Source organism: Spodoptera frugiperda, chromosome 3 (assembly GCF_023101765.2).
Source record: "Spodoptera frugiperda isolate SF20-4 chromosome 3, AGI-APGP_CSIRO_Sfru_2.0, whole genome shotgun sequence".
In the NCBI taxonomy this organism is placed as follows: Eukaryota; Metazoa; Arthropoda; class Insecta; order Lepidoptera; family Noctuidae; genus Spodoptera; species Spodoptera frugiperda.
Window position 1 is genome coordinate 10,207,885 of NC_064214.1, and position 19,833 is coordinate 10,227,717.

Below are 19,833 nucleotides of genomic sequence, written 5' to 3' on the forward strand. Positions count from 1 at the left end.
GATTCAAGGGTCGTTTGAGCTCGGCTTGTTATAATAATATTATCGGGCCCACTCTAAACGTGTTAAACATAGAGAAAGCCTGTAGACAAACTATCTTAACATGTTTTTGCGGAGGTCTAAATCCTCTTACAGAAATAATATGGGCCGAAAAGGTCAACTGGAATATTTTCTTTCTAGAATATATTTTGCGGAACTCCCGACGGAAAACTAGTATCATTTTCTATTTTCTGATATCTACTTTTATACAACATAATATTATTACATAAAACTTGTATAAATATGTATAAAAGTATAAATAATGAAGCTCTCTGTAAATGTCATTTTAATATTGAGACTTAAAGCCGCCATATTGGAAAAGTTTTCGAACAAAACGTAAACGATCGAATGTCAGCCATTTTGAAATGATAACGTCAAACAAAGCCCGCCATAATGAAATGAAACGAGTAATAATTAAAACTAAATTTAATAAAAGGAAAGGCCATGTTACTACGTAGATAGAATATTATATTTTTATTTTATTCTCATTTTGTTGTTACCAAGCCATGTATTAATTTGTATAACACTAGGTTTTGCTCGCGACTTCGTCCGCGTGGAATAAATCATATTTTTGGCTTTAGGGTCTTTCTAATAACACCCCCTTTACGCCACCTACCACTCCACTACTTTTTTTCTATTTTCAATTTACAGAATTATCAGTTATACAGTTTTATTACGGGTATATACACGGAGATTCTCCTTAAAACATTCTCTTTAATTAATTAAACTAAGTAATCACAAAAATACACTTTATTGGAAAAGAAGTACCAAGGGAATACCGAAGCTAGCTCTAGCAAAGCTCTTTCTTTCATACTCTATTTTTATATGTATAATACCGGCACAGATTATACTAACCACCACAGAGGATATCTAAAAAAAGGTTGCCAGCCCAAAAAAATATTTACAGAGCCTAACTAACAATGAAAGGTAGGCTTATTTAAATACGTATATACGATCGTATGTACATATGTACAAAGCGTTGTGTTGTAAATGGGTCGTTTGTGGTCACAGGCCACGTACTGTGGTCACGTTTGACCCCAAACCACAATAAAATTAGGTTCGTTCGAAACGGTGTTAGTCCACATTCGGCCTAGCAACGAACCCGTTCCATTTTAGTTTTACTCAAACAATTATGAAAATTTATGGACGTCCTTTCGAAGCCTAAGGTCAGACGTATTTTAAACTTTTTTTTTAAACTTACAAAGGTCTTTGAGGCGAGCAGTTTAGGGGCCGTAATTATAACTTCCAAGATTGCTAATTAGAACTCGTTTTTGAAACCTAACTATGTTAATATAAATGCGAAATTAAGTTTGTTTGTAGCGCTTCCCTGCGTTAGAAAGTAATGAATTTTGATAAAAATGTAGATTGGACCCTGGAGACTTTCATAAGCTTCTGTTATTTGCACGAGGAAAGTCAGAAGGGGTGAGGAGATAGACTCTTTTATAAAATCAAGTTTGGTATTTTCATTTTTATCGCAATTTATGTTGATAAATTGTTAAAGAATAGTGAAAACTTGGTGTTGCGTTGCATATTGTGTTCTTTGTTTATCCGTTCACAGATAGATGTGCTGTTATATTATTGTTTTTACGACAAGGAAAATATAACATTATCATACTATAGCACACTGTCAAGGTAATATGATAAATGTGAAAGTTTGTTTGTTTGGAAAATGTGGACGTAAAATATTACAATTTATCTCAAGTTTAGAATCCTACGAAAGTTTATAAACTTCCTAGTAGATTGATAAACTTACAGATCTTGTTATTTTTCGGTGACATATGGACAGGATATGAGCAGGGTGATAGGATACTTCTAATATTACGGGGCGAAGCCACTGGCGGAAGCTAGTTCAACATAAAATTTATAAACAACACACAAAAACATAAACAATAACAAGATACATAAATAAACAGCTTCGTTATCAAAACACATTACTTAATTAACATCTCCATACTCTCAATTTAAGTATATCATTATAAAACCCTCCTCCCTCCTTTTGAGTGAAAACCCTCTCAAAATATAAGTACCGTACGTCGCGTCATGTGGTTTGCCCTTCGTTCCACCTTCAGATATAAGGGTGTATTTACAGAATTATGACGTCATAATTTTGTTGAATATATCTGTTATTACTTTGTGTCTAATGTTAAGTGTCATCGTTAACTTAGGCTTGTTATGTAAGAAAAAGGGGTTGCAGAAATATGCCTCATTATATTATTACATGATTACTGAACTAGCTTCTGCCAGTGGATTCACCCAGCGTATCACGTCGGATATAAAGTATCCTATCACTCAAGACAGCTTTTATATACCCTGTCTGTATACTAAATTTCATCAAAATCCGTTTAGTAGTTTCAGCATGACGGACAAACATTCAAATATCCTAAGATCCAAACAACAAAACGAACTAAATTTAACATTTATACTATTAGAGTGATTTGATTAAAGTAATTATTAAAAAAAAACTATTATTATTTGCCTGACTAACGGATCAAATATATGAGAAAGCTTCATTACACTTAATTAAAAATATTTCAAAAAATATTATGACTGTAAACTGAATAAAGTTAAATCAGGAATGTAATCAGTAAATTCATTAATTTTACAGTATGAATACTGAATAAAACCTTTCATTATAATATATCCAACATCATCATACTAATATATCATAATAAAAAATATAAGTCTATTTATGACAGTCGCAATTTATCAATATTACTACGCGTAGCTGCTACGCCGTAGCACCTGCTACGAAACGGCTTAATACCGCGGCCGCGGTATGTTAGCATCGTAAATACGTAGCGATACGTGTACTTTATTATTATTTGAGATATTTTAGTTTTATTATTTTTTACACATAGATAATATAAAACATTACGCCCTTGTTACCCAAAGGGGGTATACACAGACGTGGATTTAGTGAATGTAACACCCACCTTTCACCATAATCAGTAACATTGAACTTGGAATATGGTAGGTGAGTTATTTTTATTTTAATGTCTGTCTTGTAGATTATTTTAAAACGGAAACAAATACTTTCGAAGATATGTTGATTTGAAATATCGCGTGACGTCACTTCTATATACATTTTATACGTAGAAATGACGTCCCTATTTGCTCTTACAATTAAACTTTGATTCGTTTTATCTAAGTATTGTTATCTTATATGACAAAACAAAAAAAATACGTGTCTAAAATTTATTCATTACCTAACTGACGGACTAAATAAATTTTTAATTTTCATACCCCGTCATCATCCCTATTACTCCCAATATTTAATAATCCATACATATTAAAGTTCTCGCTTTTTAATAATTAAATGAAACACTCCCAGTAACATAAAGTATTGTATGAGTATCATATCAAACGAACGAAAAACATAAAATATATCGATTGTCGACAATCGCAGAAACATAAAATATATCGATTGTCGACAATCGTTTGAACTTGTAGCTGACATGTTTTGGCAGACAGCCTGCACGCGTGAGCTCAGATTACGCAATGTTATTCTAATACTGTAGTACCGTTTAGGATAATGCCGCCATTCCCTCGCCGATCAATACACTCGTCCGATTAGCTGAGATATACATGCATTACTTTACTGAAGTATGCCTTGAAATAGTAGGTGTATATAGAGATAGAAACTTGTAACTAGGGAGTCACTTGCGGAGTTCTGCAACTTGCTGGACAACCTCATTAGTCCAACGGTCGTAAGTGCGACTGTCGAGCAAGGGATCTCAAGTTATTTTCAATGTTTGAGGAAAGTATTATAAGGCTTTAGAACGTTAATTATTAACACGACGACAAAAAATATGAGTATAAGTGTGAATTTGTGTTGTGTGTGTAATGATGTGCTATGCTACGTTGCTGTATGTGCATTTGGGCTCCACCAATCATGTACATTGGTATACATAGCTTAGCACTGATGGAAACGACAAGGGCCTCAGCTAAGCTATGTTTTTATATCGAAAGATGCGTGCTATGGATGTGTGCTATACATAGCTTCCCTACTATCGATACATCGCATACTCGAGCTGCGCATCTTCCTCGCACAGCTACATAGCTTAGTATCAGTGGAAACAGTCACATAGTTTCACAGCTTAGATATTACATCTTCGTAGCATAGCAACATAGTATATCGCAGGTGGAAAAGCACCCTGTGGCTTGTACGACGGAAGCAAGGTATGCCAACTGAAGGAAACGTGAATTCCGGTGTACGTCAAACATATGTTAGATACTATCTTTGTATCGGTGTTAATATAATGTGTGATGTTTACTAGTAAGTACTTCTATTTAGTACGACACTATATTTCTTATTTATAAGGCTCTGTATATTCGATTTTCAGGTTTTGCGAAGTATTACAAACTTTTTTATTAGAATACGATCTGCTGTATAAAATTACTGCGTCTTAGGGTGGTCTTTAACTTTTGTAGAAACATAGAAGTACCTCTATTTAAGTAGATAACTGAACTCTTTTATAAGTTTGCTAATCATTGAAACGTCTGATATTAGATCTAGAACCTGCTCCCTTTTGGAAGTTTCTAATAAATGCAAAATTACTACAATTCTATCAGAATGATGCAAAATAATTATTGTTTTTACAAAAGACGTTAATAATTTTGAACATTCATTTCAGTAATCTTTATAAAAACCAACAAAAGTATAGCGTACATCAAATCATTGTTCACGAATCACGATTCATTAGCCCACGTATCAATTTCATCTAATAATAGAATATTTAAGACTATCGATTTTCTTAACACCTACGTTGGCTGAGTCAGAGGCGATACGCAGCCAAGACCAGAAAATTACGACCTAACCACGCTCATAAAAACCTTTTCTCTAAATACTTTTTTATATAAGACATAAAATAGTATATTTAGACCGTCTCATTGGTCTGGTCTAGACTACCTCGTTTGACATACTCGTACAGTCTACCTCATAAAACTAAATTCGAAGAAAGATTGGTAATGTGATTACTAGCCGCTATGTAAAAAATAACATATAAAAAAGTGGGCGTATCTATTTAGTAAGCAAACAATAAGTTCAGCATGTTTTATCTACCTATTCTAATAAATCACTATAAATATAAGCATATTGTTCTTGATCTACCTCTAAAAGTCCTTACAGTTTATTAACCTTTAAATTTTATTGAAACGTATATACTGATTTTAATGAAAATTGATACTTTTGTCTAGTAAAACAAGGTCGGGTTTCAGTTTTTTTATGGTACAGTGGGCAAACGAAAAGACGGGATTGTTGAAGATTCAGTTTTTATGAATTGGAACTTTTACATAAATAAACGTTCTTAAAAAATCGAGATGTTATATAATTTTGAACATCAGTGGATCAATACAATCCAATACGATATATTTATGTTCCCGATTTCCTTCCGATTCGACAAAATGTAATAAGTGTGATGTGATGTGTGTACTTGTTATTTAATATAAGATCTGGTTTACGTATCATCACGAATGGAATCTTGGAAAAATAAATGTATTATTTAGGAAGAAAATATGTGATAATATTTATCACGATTATGTACGCGAAATATCATACTTGTCTATAAGACTGGTATATTTGTTATTGTTTATCTATACACAATATTAATACGTGATGCAAAAACTTTGGACCTCTTTTTACGATAATTGCGCGGACGTAGGAGCATAAAATTTGATACACTTATAGTATATGTGTAGGAGAAGTCCAGAACGCTAATATTTTTCAAAAATAATGCTTATAAAGTACATTAAATCAATAAATAAAATATTACACACACATGCATAGTATCTGATCGTATTTGACAAAACGTCAAAATCGATAGACATTGCGATGATATTCTCACGTCTCATATGAAAAGAGTTTTATAAAAGAGTTTGAGTTAAATAAAAATTATCCTTCAACGTACGTTAAGTGGTAATGTAAATTAAATCATATATGGTCGAATTTCGGCCACTAGGCGACCACTAGTATCATGTTATTGTTTATAAGTGAAACATACATATAACCATGAAGCAAGTACAAAGAGGAGATGCCATAATGTGATTGTGCATTGTGACAAAACAAATGGACACTGCCCAATGATATTATAAGTAACAAGGTGTAAATAAGCGCTTAAAAAGCGGAACATTAAAATGTGGACAATTGGCAACGTTTTTATAGTATGGGACTGAGAATAATAATATTGGAAAATAGAGAGGGGCGTGTAATTTGTAACATCTCGCGCTCCCCGTAAATGTATCACCCATTATGTCAAATGGAAATCCAGTTATGACATCTACAGTGTCACGCGTTATGTTAAAGGAAAATCCAGTTATGATATCTACTCTTTGTATTTGTTTCATGGTAAAGACTGTACTCAGGCAATATGCCTATATACACATAGGTAGATATGTAAGTAAGTATCACACGTACCTAATACAGCTCCTAATTATATTACGCAACATGTCGCCATCTAGTTTCAGTACACGTAACTAAATTAGTTAATTTGCGACCAAAGGCAACGCTCCACGCACTACGTACAAGTCGTACTTTCAGCTGATTCTATTAGCAAAGTAATTAGTTAAGAGAAAGGAGATCGTATGTCTCTGTAGTAAATGTACTATGTTTACTAACATGTTGTGTAATTTCTTGTGAGTTTGTTTGTTTACTTGGTAGGTACAAATGAAAGCACGTTTACGTGATGCGTTCTTTTAAATGATGCGATTACATACAATTGTTAGATCTATTTTCAGTTAGCCTACGAGTAGGCTGCCCGACGTCACTACGACTGCCTACGTTTTTCATAATGAAGAGTTACACTGTGACATTTTTATTATTTTCAAGCAGTATTTCTCAGTCAGTTCGTCAATTTGTCTTCAGTGATTATCTAAAATATTTAAACAAACAAACATTTGAAGAAAAAGAAAACATTATATACACGCAGTGTGAAATAAGTTAGAAAATCAATAACAAAGAGAGAAACTGATAAGTATTGATCCATATATCAGTAATACATAAATAGGAGAGAACCTATCAACTCAAATCAAATTAATAGAAAGTTCTCCAATCGACTTCCAATATGGCTGAACAAACACGTGACCACTACACGTACCACTTAGTTACGGGATACAAGATATTGCTTTTAATGATTCATTGCTTCGACTACTCTGCCCTAGTTATAATTATAAAGGAGTGTTGACCTAAAATCTTTAAGTCGGATAAAGCATTATTTAGTTTAAGTTGAAATATTGTATGTACTATCATAAATGGTATAATAAATAAATAAGTTAAACCTTTGAAGTAATTTTTGACATAATTTAAAACATGACATAGTTTATAAACATACAAGTTCACATATACCCAGACCCGAAACAACAATTTGTGGATCTCACAAAGAGTGGCTTAGAGCAGAAATCGAACCCGTTACACATTATGCGGCAGCCGGGTGCCCAGCAACCACGCCAATCGTGCAGCCAAAATAAACTGTACATACAGGTAAACCTGACAACCTCAATTTAATTAAGTAGACTAATTACTTATGATGCACAGAAGTTAGTGTAAAGAGAAAATATGATATAAAGACATTTAAATCTTATAAGTCTTTCCCCAACTAGCTATATTAACGAAGCCACAGACAAACACTAATATCTAGACCTAACGTTACGTAAGATATGAATTCCGATTACCTAACATATCACGCATCCATAGAATGCCATGACACTTCACAATCCTTATTAAATTGGTTCGACCTTTCAAGGCGAACTCTGATGAAACAGTTTCCAATTGAAATACGATTGAATTAAATGGAATTGCAAATTGCAATGCATCCAGCATTCGTTTCCAAGTCATTAAGGTCTTACTTGTCTTTTGATAAGATGGATGGAAATGTACGTCTTCTTGTATCTGTTTTTAGAATAAAATAAGAATAAATATGTTAATTAAAATGAGTCTGTTTTCCCCATAGTTTATAGTTCTATTACAATAAGACATGCGTAAGATTACTTGTCCATAAAATTACAGGTTTGATTAAGATTTTTGTTTTCAATGCTAAATCGTAAGATTTTTTGTAATGCCACGAATTTAGTGAAAAGAAAATCTAAACATATTTTGTTAGACCTGGCTATCACATTATCAAAGTCAAAGTCAAAGCATTTATTTTAATTAATAGTTGTCAGTCAGTCCGTCGGTTAAGCTAAATGCTCGTTGAAAGTGTAGCTTCAAATGGAGAAGAACGAGTAAGAAATCGCATCGATACTATTGTCAAAAAAAAAATTTTATAATCTCCCTGATACATTATTTGATCCCTACCCTACTACCTATTGTAAATATGCGACAATAATATATTTTATCACGATATTGATGATTGACGCTATATTAGCGTCGTTATAATTATTAAATTAATATCGTAAATAACAATAAAATATGAAATGATTATAAAATAAGTCAATCAATCATTACTATTGAATAAACTGTCATTTCAAATGTTTAATTGCTATTTAGATAATTACTCTCGATACCTAGCTGACACGAGGCGGACACTCGAATATTTTATTATAAATCCATAAAATACTCGTTAGTCGTTAGCTGCTGAATTTCATCATTAATAATATAAAAAGAACGGGGCGTAAATATCATGATCTACCGAATTGACTAATGGCTTTTAAATCCGAATATTTTAAGTACCTTTCAAAGTATTTTTCATTTTCCTGACAAAAAAGAAATTTCATAACTTTGTCAACTACATTTTCTTCGAAGTACATCTTCCAACAAAATACTAATCCGAATCCTTTTTAGTCTCTGATTAATATTTTTAAATCCCCACCTCGTTCAAAAATAGCTATACTTCACAATTATTTCAATAATATATTTAATAACTAGCTGATGTCTGTGGATTTAATCGCGTGGATTACGTACGACTTTGTAACAAATAAAATTTGTCTGAATTACTCCGTAGTACATCAGCTGCCTATCAATAAAATTCCCGTCAAAATCGGTTTAGCCATTTCAGAGATTACCGAGAACAAACAGACTGACAGACAGACAAAAATATTATTTTAGTATATGTATTGTATATTCTGTGGTGCATGTAATAAAAAGTTATTTCAATATTACAAACAGACAATCCAATTTTATTTATTAGTCTAGATTAATTTCTATGTTCTAGTGATGATTAGCACAAATTGAATGTTCATTTATCATTTACTATGTTCACATCAACCTACACATAAAGATAATAAAAGCTATGATGTGATATTGTTATCATTTACTTTATCTAAATACGTTTGTTTATTCCTGTTTCGATTTTAACATTTGTAATGTTTATTGTAGGGACAACATAGTATATGTGTGCGTAGGAATAATAAATAAGCTATACGCCACATAAGTCAGTCGCAATTAGACGCAGTTTAAGTGAACACGTTTTTATTTTTTTCTTTCTAGTATTCAGTTAATGTAATTCTCCTGATCCGGAGCTGCGGACTACCTAGCGGGTTTACCGGGGCTCCGGTTCGAAAAGCAGGAGTAGAAACAGGGTGGTTTTTAGTCAGTAAGAGTCTGACACTCCCTCTCGCCTCGACTAAGACTGAGGGGAAAATTATCCAATGACTTCTCTCAGTCATTGGATAATTTTCCCCGCTCAAAAAAGAAAAAAAAAGTTTATGTAATTCTACAAATAGTATTCCCTTAAATCTATCATGTATTACGCAATTTCGTCACAAAGTAATACGTAACAATAGCTCACGTAAATAATAAAGTCTAGCAAATACAATATCTTGAAATGAAATATACATTACACAAATAAAAAACTAATACATTATTTAATATCATGTATGATTGGTATTCTATTATAACAATATCAATCAAGTAAAAGACGAAAAAATACCAATAATATTAGTTTTCGACAAACGAAAATACAAAATCATATCGTAGTACGAGTATGTGTGTATTCTATAAAAAGATCTAATAAATAACGTGGGTGAGCCATGCTTCGGCACGAATAGGCTGACTCGACCGGAGTGATAGCGCGGCCTCACAGAAAACCGACGTGAAACAACGCTTGCGTTGTGTTTCGTTGTGTGAGTGAAGTTACCGGAGACTGAATTAACCCTTCCCAATCTTCAATTCCCCAACAACTTTTAATTCCTAACCCCTAAAAGGCTAGCAACGCACTTATGTAACGCTTCTGATTATTGAGGTGTCCATGGGTGGTGGCGATTGCTTACCATCAGGTGATCCGTCTGCTCGTTAACCGGTTTATACCATAAAAAAAATATATTTGCGTAAAACAAACGTACAATAAGTGTCATCGTTATATCTATCGAAGTGATTTATCTAATCGATATAAAAACACGTTCATTAGTCGATACGACTCGAGTGCTGGCCTTTACACTCTCATAAATTGATTAATAGCTCAAATGTACACACTAATGCTTCATTTCACATATGGTATTATTTATTCCTTAAGGGAATTAATTTACTTAGAGTAGACATTTGTTATTCGCTCAACAATTACTAACATTATAAATTCAAAAGGGTTTTTGTGCGTTTGTCATTCTCTCATGTCACATTTGTATGATAATTTCATAATTTCATCCTATACAGTTGACTCTCTATAATTAATTTTCAAGTGTAGGAGAGCCATGCTGCACCAATGGGCCGGAGTTGTACCACGGCCTCGCAGAATACTGACGTGAAACCACTCTTGCGTTGTGTTTCGTTGTGTAAGTGAGGTTACTGGAGGTCCAATTACCCCCCTTCCCAATTTTTTTCAATCGCTGATTTCTCAACAACCCTTAAATTCGTAACCCCTAAAGGCAGACAACGCACTTGTAACGCTTCTGGTGTTTCGGTTACTTACCATCAGGTGATCCGTCTGCTCATTTACCGAATTATATAATAAAAAAACCTCTACCTACCACTCTACCGACCAGCAATCAAGGAAGTCACAAAGTAAGCTTGCTCGTATTTTAATAACAACTCGAAACCAATAAAAGTCTCGTTAACCACAAACCACTGAAAGGTTAAAGGTCTCCAATAAAATCAAAGTACTTCCTTCTATGTGCGGGTAAGTAAACAAACAACGAATATCACTTATATTACATTTTCCAAAAACAAATATGTAGGTAACATTATCAGTATATCTATTCGATAAAAGCTTCGGCGAAACATGCTAGCATTCTCATTACTAACCTTCGATTTTATATAAGGTGTTCCAAAACTATCAGCCACGGCTTTAAGGGGAGGTAGTGTTGTGTTTGAAAATTACAATAGTGAAGAAATTTTGTAGGTACTCCAGACCAGTTAATTCATTTTGAGACCATAAACATTGACTCTACTCTGCATAAAGTAGTTCACAAATGTGCAGTATGCGTCGTCGTCGGCGACAAAATAAAAGAGGTAGCTCTTTCGCTGTCTCATTCGCCTCTCATCTTCAAACACAACACTATCTCCCATTAAAGCCGTGGTAGATACTTTTAGAACACCTTATATTGTGCAAGACCGCAGATAAAAAACGTGATTGTTTTTAAACATACGTGGCTTCAAATCACCGGACATTAATCAAAAGATATCTTATAGCTATCCTTCTGGTCCTATCCTTCAAATGTGACTTAACGTGTGGCGAGTTAGGTTCCCGAACGGTCCAATTTGACCTTTGTGTAACTCACAAATTACTGTTCCGGGTCTGGGTGTCATGTGTATGGATTCAACTGTACAGTTTGACTGCACAGTTAAATTGTAACGTATTCGTATCGTGTAGCCGCTATTTGTAAAATTTTATGTTTTACCGATATTTTCTACTTTCTTGACAAATTGGAAGTACAATTCTGTTTCTTACAAGTCTGACAAGATACTTGTTTTTCTATATCCACACGCTCATTACACATTATACCAAACATGACAGTTAATAATCTCCTCAACCTAATTTCCCCGAAAATGATACGCAGAGGCGTATACACCCACGTTGCAACGATTATGTCAACCCTGAATGAAATGTAGATGTGATCCTATTCTCTGTCGAGGTAGGTGTAACGTAGGAATAATGTTACAAGTCTGTAATAATCATGGTATCCGACATCGCCTGATGTCTCTGGGGACACATGTCGCTCGACAAATGTTCCTGGGAACGAGGCTTAATGCTTGATCTTTAACTTTACCCGACTTAATAACTTTTTATGATATATTATTTTACAACTACAATTTAACAAACCACTAGCAAGGCATTACCAATACCAAAAAGTGAACTTTATTCTTAACAGCACAACACGTTCACATAATCTATTTCTAATTATCAATGAAAACTATATGAACATACAAACAATAGCTAACAATAATTGTATCATTGTTATTGCATAATAATAGCAAGTGTTATTATCATTGTTCAGTTCAGTTATCAGCCTATATTGCGATTACTGCACTTCATCGATAAACTTACTCGTTAGCGATTGCGGTTCGAGTTTGCGTGCGAAACTAAAACCATTTCAAACGACCTACAAGTAGTAGTTCTATGTATTTCTTCACTATATTCTTACGTTAAAATAGGGCCGTCACTGAGTCATAGAAAATCAGATGCAGCTGAATGTAGAAACCTGATGGCTAAGTACCTACTATTTATTAATACCTTACTAAAAAGGAATGATTTCTCTTCTTATTAGTAGGGTTTAAATAGGCAACGGTCTTAGACATTCAATCTGAAACCTAAAGTCTTAAACCGCTCTGAGATAGTTTGGCATCCTCCATCTCGAAGTTATATGTATAATATAAGTTATCATTTTCACTTTAAAAACTTCCAGACGTCTTTAAAAATATTGAAAGTTTGAGACCCAAGCCATTTACTTCGTTCACATTAAGGATAATCCAACACCTTCAAGGTAAGTGATAATCTTGTCAGACTGTCTGGCTTTAGGCGCCCCGTAACTGCAGACATAAATATTTGTACAGGCTCTCGCAGACGTGAAGCAGACCCTTTTAAGACTTATTCGTACCTACTCTCCTTTCATAATATACCGACAAATATTATTAGTCATATTTAAGGTTACTTCGGTACGTCCTAAAACTACAGCCTCCGTATAGAAAATCCTCATTTTTTTCCTAACATAACAGCGATGTATGTACTATTAATCCTCAGAAGGATCGCAAATGCTTTTTCACAATTGCTTTTTCACCAGAGATGTGCTAAGTAGCTATGCTACGAAGATGTAATAGCTAAGCTGCGAAACTATGTATTTGTTTCCACTGATACGCCTAAGCTATGAAGGTGTGCGAGGAAGATGCGCAGCTCGAGTATGCGATGTATCGAGCACAAATCCATAGGACGCATCCATACCACGCATCTTTCCATATTAAAAACATAGCTTAGTTGAGTCCGTTTCCACCAAAAACATCCATAGAAACATAACATAGCCCATTTCTGTTGGAAAAACACTCTAATTGAATATCCACTTCTCGATAGATATCCTAAAAGTATTAAATATTATGTAACTTGAAAACTTTTACTTATAATTGTAGGTACCAGACTCATGATCACTTAATATAATTACATTCCCAAGAGTTATTTCACATCAGTAACGAGTAATACGAATACCGAAAACATCTATAAATAATTGCGTAACATTATAATGTCGTCTACAATTTTCCATTACGGAATTTTATCCTGACAAAATTTCCCGTCGGCAGCCATCACTCCTGTCTACTCCTGTCAGGGCGGACTTTTATTTTCGGTACAAATTGACTAATGAGTTGTGAAGCTTCAAGTTTTATGCTTGATGGTTTTTCAATAAATTTTACCGATAAAAATGTCCTGTTTTCAAGTCCTTACTTTGATAGATGTTTGTATAATAAATGGGAATGTTTGGCTTCGATGAAATATTTAAAATTAACGTTCCAAAGTGATTGATAGTCTACTTGTCAATCAACTAAAACTACTTGTCGTAGAAAACCAAAAATTATCTGGTAGTAGGCTGCGATAAATTAAAAAAGGTTTCCCTTTTTACTGAATAAACTAAGAAAGCGGCTTATATTTTGTAATAATATTTGAACATCAATATGAATTTCCAACGTTTATTTACAGCCTTTTTATTCGGACAAGACAAAATCTATCTTAACACATTGAACGCCGTGGTGGTCACCGGTGACCGACGTTAGCGGAGGATTTGCCTTCAACAGTTTTCTATTGGCAGTCAAAGACTTAAGCTATCAGTGAGTTCTTCCTTCACTTCTGCGTGTCCGTTTGCCAGATGGCAAAGGCCTTCACCAATCTTCTCCATTCTGACCTTTCTATGTCCACTCTACCCCAAGTTATTCGAGCGACTTGTCTGAGGTCGTTGTTCCACCTTTTTTGTGGTCTGCCTCTTTTTCTCTTTCCATTCCATGACTATCCAATTTTCGTCGTTACAACATAAAAAACAAACAACGGTTCCAAAATTGCAAGTCATTGCTACAAAATACATCAATTTGACGTTTCCTCATACGTCTACTGCTGTTGTTTAACTTGAACTCTCAATATCCTTAATGAATTGCTTAAACGAAATATGGAAAAGGTCAACTGGTTTTCAAATTAGGCCAAGTGATCAATACTTTGGTCTATTAATATTCTAGAACATAAAATAAAACCTAGGTATTGGAAAAACAATGAAATTCGAAGGGTTGTTTGTTTTTATCAGCATTTTATAAGATAAAGTTATACATCACGGCTCTTGTTAAGACTTGGAGGCTAGTTCACTAGTTAAGTCGTAATTACAGTAGGAGGTGAACCGTTGCTACGACGATGACAGTATCATTTTGTCAGAATTTCATATTACTTTTTCCAGAGTTTTTTCTTGAGGGGGAAAATCATCCAATGATTTCTCCCGCCTTCGATGAGGCGAGAGAGAATGCCAGAGTCTTACTCACTAAAAACCACCCTATTCCTACTCCTGCTTTTCGAGCCGGAGCCCCGGTACCTCGCTATGTAGTCCGCAGCTCCGGGTCACTATTCTCGTGCTAAGAATCGTACATTTACAATGACTAAGTAATTCAACACAGCAAACACATATGGCCCAAAACCCATCTCATGACAAAACAATACAGGTAAAACTACCAGACACGTAGACAAGTACAGACAGGCAAAAGTTAATTATAATTTTCCTCCTTTTCAAAAACAATAGAGAACAATCCGATCTGTAGTTCCTGCGAGTGGGAGCCTCTAATGATGTCTCCTTCGGCGGAAAATTAAAAATAACAATAGCTTTTAATAACAGAAGTGCTTCGAGCGTTATAATCCTGTTGATGATCTTCTCGGAATAACTGGACGCTGTTTTTCTCCCTCGTGTTAATTAATTTTACCTGAACGGTTATGTAGTAGGCTATTTTTATATTTATATTATTATATGATGATATTGTTAATGTGTAAACAAAGGCAGTGATATTTAACACGGTTACTGTAGCTGAAGGAAATATGTGTAAAACTCTTGTTATTTTAGAAGAAGATTATAAATGCCCGTGACTTAGCTCTCGCTTAAAAGTTTACTTGTCATTCCAACGGAAATTTTCTCGCCATACTATCTCATATTCTACGTAGGGACCTACTTGTCTTTAATTTCAGCTTCCAATTATCAGTAGTATATCAATCGGTAAAGATAGATATGTTAGTAATAATTTAATGTAGGATTAGTAGTGAAGTTTTTATTTCCTAAATCAGTAATTGCAAATGCTCTCCGGTTTATAATTATCCTATAATATCATTTCAATACTTTCCTTCTTGATGACCTTATCCCGAGAGTATTGTGCACAACATTATCTTCTTCTTCTATTATATGTATATTCTTCTTAATAGGAGATCAAATGACATATATGACATACTCCTTTCATTTCTTACAATTCCTTTCTATCTCTTTTTAAATGGCTACCTTTTCACCCATCCACGCTTAAACTTAACATTCGCTTTGTCATTTAAGTATTATAACTTTCGTGAGACATACTTAATTAATTATTCTGTTATCGGCTTAATCCTGCAATTGCTTAACGAGGAACTCGTCTAGTTTCAAGCCATGCTAAGGGCTCATATTCATTCATTCACATTCATCAGCATTCCGCGACACACAACGCGGCGATTGTCGTGCTGCTACTGAAACTAGTCGAGTTCCTCGTGAAACAGTTACAGGAATAAGCCGATAACATATTAATTATTAATTCGCTTTATAAACATATTTTTTATTCCATATTTGACGTTTATACCAAGAGAATCAACCATCTTCTAGCTTCTCTGTAATCAGCGCCACATGCATACTTCCTCTAACATATTCAGGTCTTATATTTTCTTATTATGCTACACATTTACATATCTTAAGGTTTTCATCTCCGCTTCATGTAGTTTTCTTACATCCGTCTCTTTCATTACTCAGCATTCAGTTTTAAATGTAAAGGTACTAAGTATTATATTTTATTAATATTGTTTAAAACTCCGTGACATTATTTAGGTTCTGATACTATACTACACCTAGCTTCACTGACAGACAGACTGATGGACAATTCAATTTGTCGTTTCAAAAGTACCTAATTGAGGATTATTAGAAATAGATGCTTTGACTTTGGTAATTCTGAAAGTCGGAGAGCATAAATTAAACTTTGTCCTACTAGTATAATTATATGTATATGGGGTCTTCTAACTGCAACTACTTTAAACTGCAAAATAACTACCAACTTCTGAAATCTTGAACGCTATACCTTTTTATTTTAAAACTAATATAATTTGAGTTACATATGTATATGTACAGAGTATGTATTACCGCATACAGTGTATCTATCTAAACATGTGTTAACTGACACTTTGGTTTATTATGTTTGGTTACAATAATTTATTATATTTAAATGTATAATTTATCCTCATTTTTGAACATGAAATACATAAGCTATAAATAATTACATTATCATGTAATGCAGGTAAATGCGATATATATTTTTGTGTTATGTTAAATTGGGTTTATTCCATTCTGAATAATTAATTTTGTAGTTAGTATAAATGAATATTTTCTTTACTAAGACGTACGACCATATCGTAAAGTTATACTACATAGCATCACGCCTTTGTATTCTTGAACAGGGTGAGCAGAAGTGCTCTATGTAGACATAGCTTCCGATTGTAAGGTAGTAATAGGGATCGACTAGCCAACATTGCTTCGTTAAGAAAGCAACCCTAGTTGCGTCCACTCAACTTATGTTACAGATTTGTATTTTATTCCATAGCCTGTACCCTGGACAATTTTCAGGCGTAGTATTTCATAATACTTTTTTCCTTGATGACAACCGAGTCTCTAATACAAAGTCGTCGACTATACTGCCAGTGACGAGTGGTGGCGGCAGATTTTCATAATGCATTTCATAGTACAAAAAAAGAAATAAAACGTATTACCATTCTATTTTCAAATAATGATTAGTAGACATTTAATTTTCTTGATGAGTCATTGAACAAAAGCCGTTTGTGAAATTATAGTACAATATTCTAAATTTGAAAAAGAAAACAGAACTCCGTTCATAAATAAAATAAATGGCCAGTAATTTTCTACGCCTATAAGTGGATACGATTATGTTTTTATGAAACGTATATTACTTTTTTTATTCTAAGCTTTGAAATCCCTATTACTGTTATGTTTTTTTTATTTTTATGAGAACATAGTTAAATTAATTTTCTACGTTCTAATATGTTACGCTAGATGATATCGATATAATACGCTAATCTATTCATCCTTAAGGTTAAAATACTGGTCAAAGGAACACAGTTGCGTAAGCCTTTTGCGTAGTACGTTGTAGAAAGGATGAAAACATACAGCCGAGACGAAGATTTTCATCTTAAAGTTAAGCCATATCGGTATCCTCACAAATTCGATATTTAACACTCCGACTAAAATCGCGAAGACAAAGACAACATCGATAGTTTTCGATTCCCATATTCCCGTTCATATATTTATTTATTTATAGGGTGTCGACATAACAAAGATCCTTTTCTATAATAAAACATACTGCGCATCAAGTATTTTGTTCATAAAACGACTTTTTTTAAGCAGAACGTTAAAAAAACTCGTAACTTGATGAGCATGTCACAATGTACTTAATGCACAATTTTATTATGTAGTCTTAATGATTGTTTTCCACTGACCTGAGTCGACTGGCGCTATGTCGGGACCGTCGTGGGGCGCTAGCATCTTCATCGTGATGGCACCTGGTAGCACGCTACTTGACACCGACACCGTGGCGAATTACTTCACAGTTTCAACCGAAAAAACGACGATTAATCGGGAAAATAAGGGAAAATAACCGGAGCCCAACAGGCTGTTTCGACACTGCACTATCGATTGAAGCTGTGAGGGTAGTCGCGCATGCGTGCGGCGCGCGGACTTGGCGCCTGCGCGCTCGCCCGCGCCGCCATGTTTGCCCGGAAAGACGTCACGTGACAGTTGACAGTTTAAGGCGCGTTTCCGCTGTTAATAATTGACGTGATATCTAATTTTCCTATGACTAATGTGTTTATCCCCCTTTCGTTCGGGAAATGGATGGTTGTATTGCAGTAATTTTTATAGATTGTTTCTTTTGATAATGGGGTCGGTGGTATAAGCAAGTTTAAAGCTGCTTGAATAGGAATGTTGTTCTTTACAATTTGTAAAACTATTTTTACTACTTTTTTTGTATAAAGAGAGAACTTTTTGTAGAGACTAGTTTCTTTTTACTAGGTATTTAGCGAACAGTAGGGGAAAGTGGGGTAAACGCGAACGCGGGGTAAACCCGAACCCAATAGTTTTAATATGTTAGAAAGATATAGCTGTATATCACTCGCCGGTAACTCAGAGATCACGCTACCACCAGCGCCAGTCAACGACACGGGAGACGGGGGCGCACGTACTTTTCAAGGTATGCCAATTTTAATATTTTCAATGTTTTCGATGTAATTTTTTGATAAATTGGAGTTGGTGTAGCTTTATTTCTATTGAGAATAGTTATTTAACCTTTACATAGTGGGAAACTTACATACTAAACCATTCAAATGACAGTGACGCATTTGGTAAAAGTTATAACTTAAAATATTTTTTCCATTTTATTTTTTTCGACCCGGTGGGGTAAAGGCGAACGCTGCATGTCGGGTAATCTCGAACGTTCGGCATTACTCCTCTCTCCTTTTTTTGTTAGTTCCCTGTTCATTTTTTTTTCCAACTAGCCACTGGCAAATAGGGTATAGTGTTTTCCAGTCTATGTTGATTTCTTTGTGGCACTAAATTATGTTGTCGGGTGATTTTGATAATGCTAAACATCAAATAAATTATTTCAGATGCCCCGTAATTATAAAAGTAAAAACTGAAACTAAATACAGTTTAGAGGATCTCAAAAAGGTTATAGTCGATGTTCAAAACAAGAAACTCAGCATTGGCAGAGCAGCAAATACTTGTGTTCCAAAAACTACAATTTACCTTAGTAATGTTAGTACGTGATTACCCCACTTGGTGTTCGGCTTTACCCGACATCAGTTGGGTAAAACCGAACACTAAGGGTTTTGTTTTTCGGTCATTTTATTACATTTTATTAAAAAAAATAATGATGTTGATTAGTAATACGTTAGCTAGATAAGTAAAGTTTATAATTTAATAATTAAAGAAACTCTGTGATTTAATTCCACTGTGTTATTTATATTTTCCCTTAGGTGTTCGTGTTTCCCCCACTTTCCCCTACATCATTTGATTTCTAGAAACAAATTGGGTTTATGTACAAATCAGAAGGCTTTGAACTATAATAAAAATACCCATGTTCTGAAAATTTTCATTCTTTTTAGAGAAATAAAAAATAACAAAAAAAGGAAC

At 34.1% G+C, this 19,833-nt stretch overlaps 1 protein-coding gene across 2 annotated transcripts in view; it reads right to left on the reverse strand.

The window, feature by feature from the left end:
- Nucleotides 1-18,385, reverse strand: part of LOC118274133 (synaptotagmin-4) — a 51,172-nt gene extending 32,787 nt beyond the window's left edge. Inside the window, exon 1 of one of the 2 annotated variants that reach the window (XM_035591521.2) lies at nucleotides 18,144-18,385. In XM_035591521.2, coding sequence (XP_035447414.2) covers nucleotides 18,144-18,195 — 52 coding nt within the window. In that variant the 5' untranslated portion in view covers nucleotides 18,196-18,385. The remainder of the gene's footprint in view (nucleotides 1-18,143) is intronic. The other variant, XM_035591519.2, reaches the window with a different exon arrangement.
- Nucleotides 18,386-19,833: the final 1,448 nt, after the last annotated feature.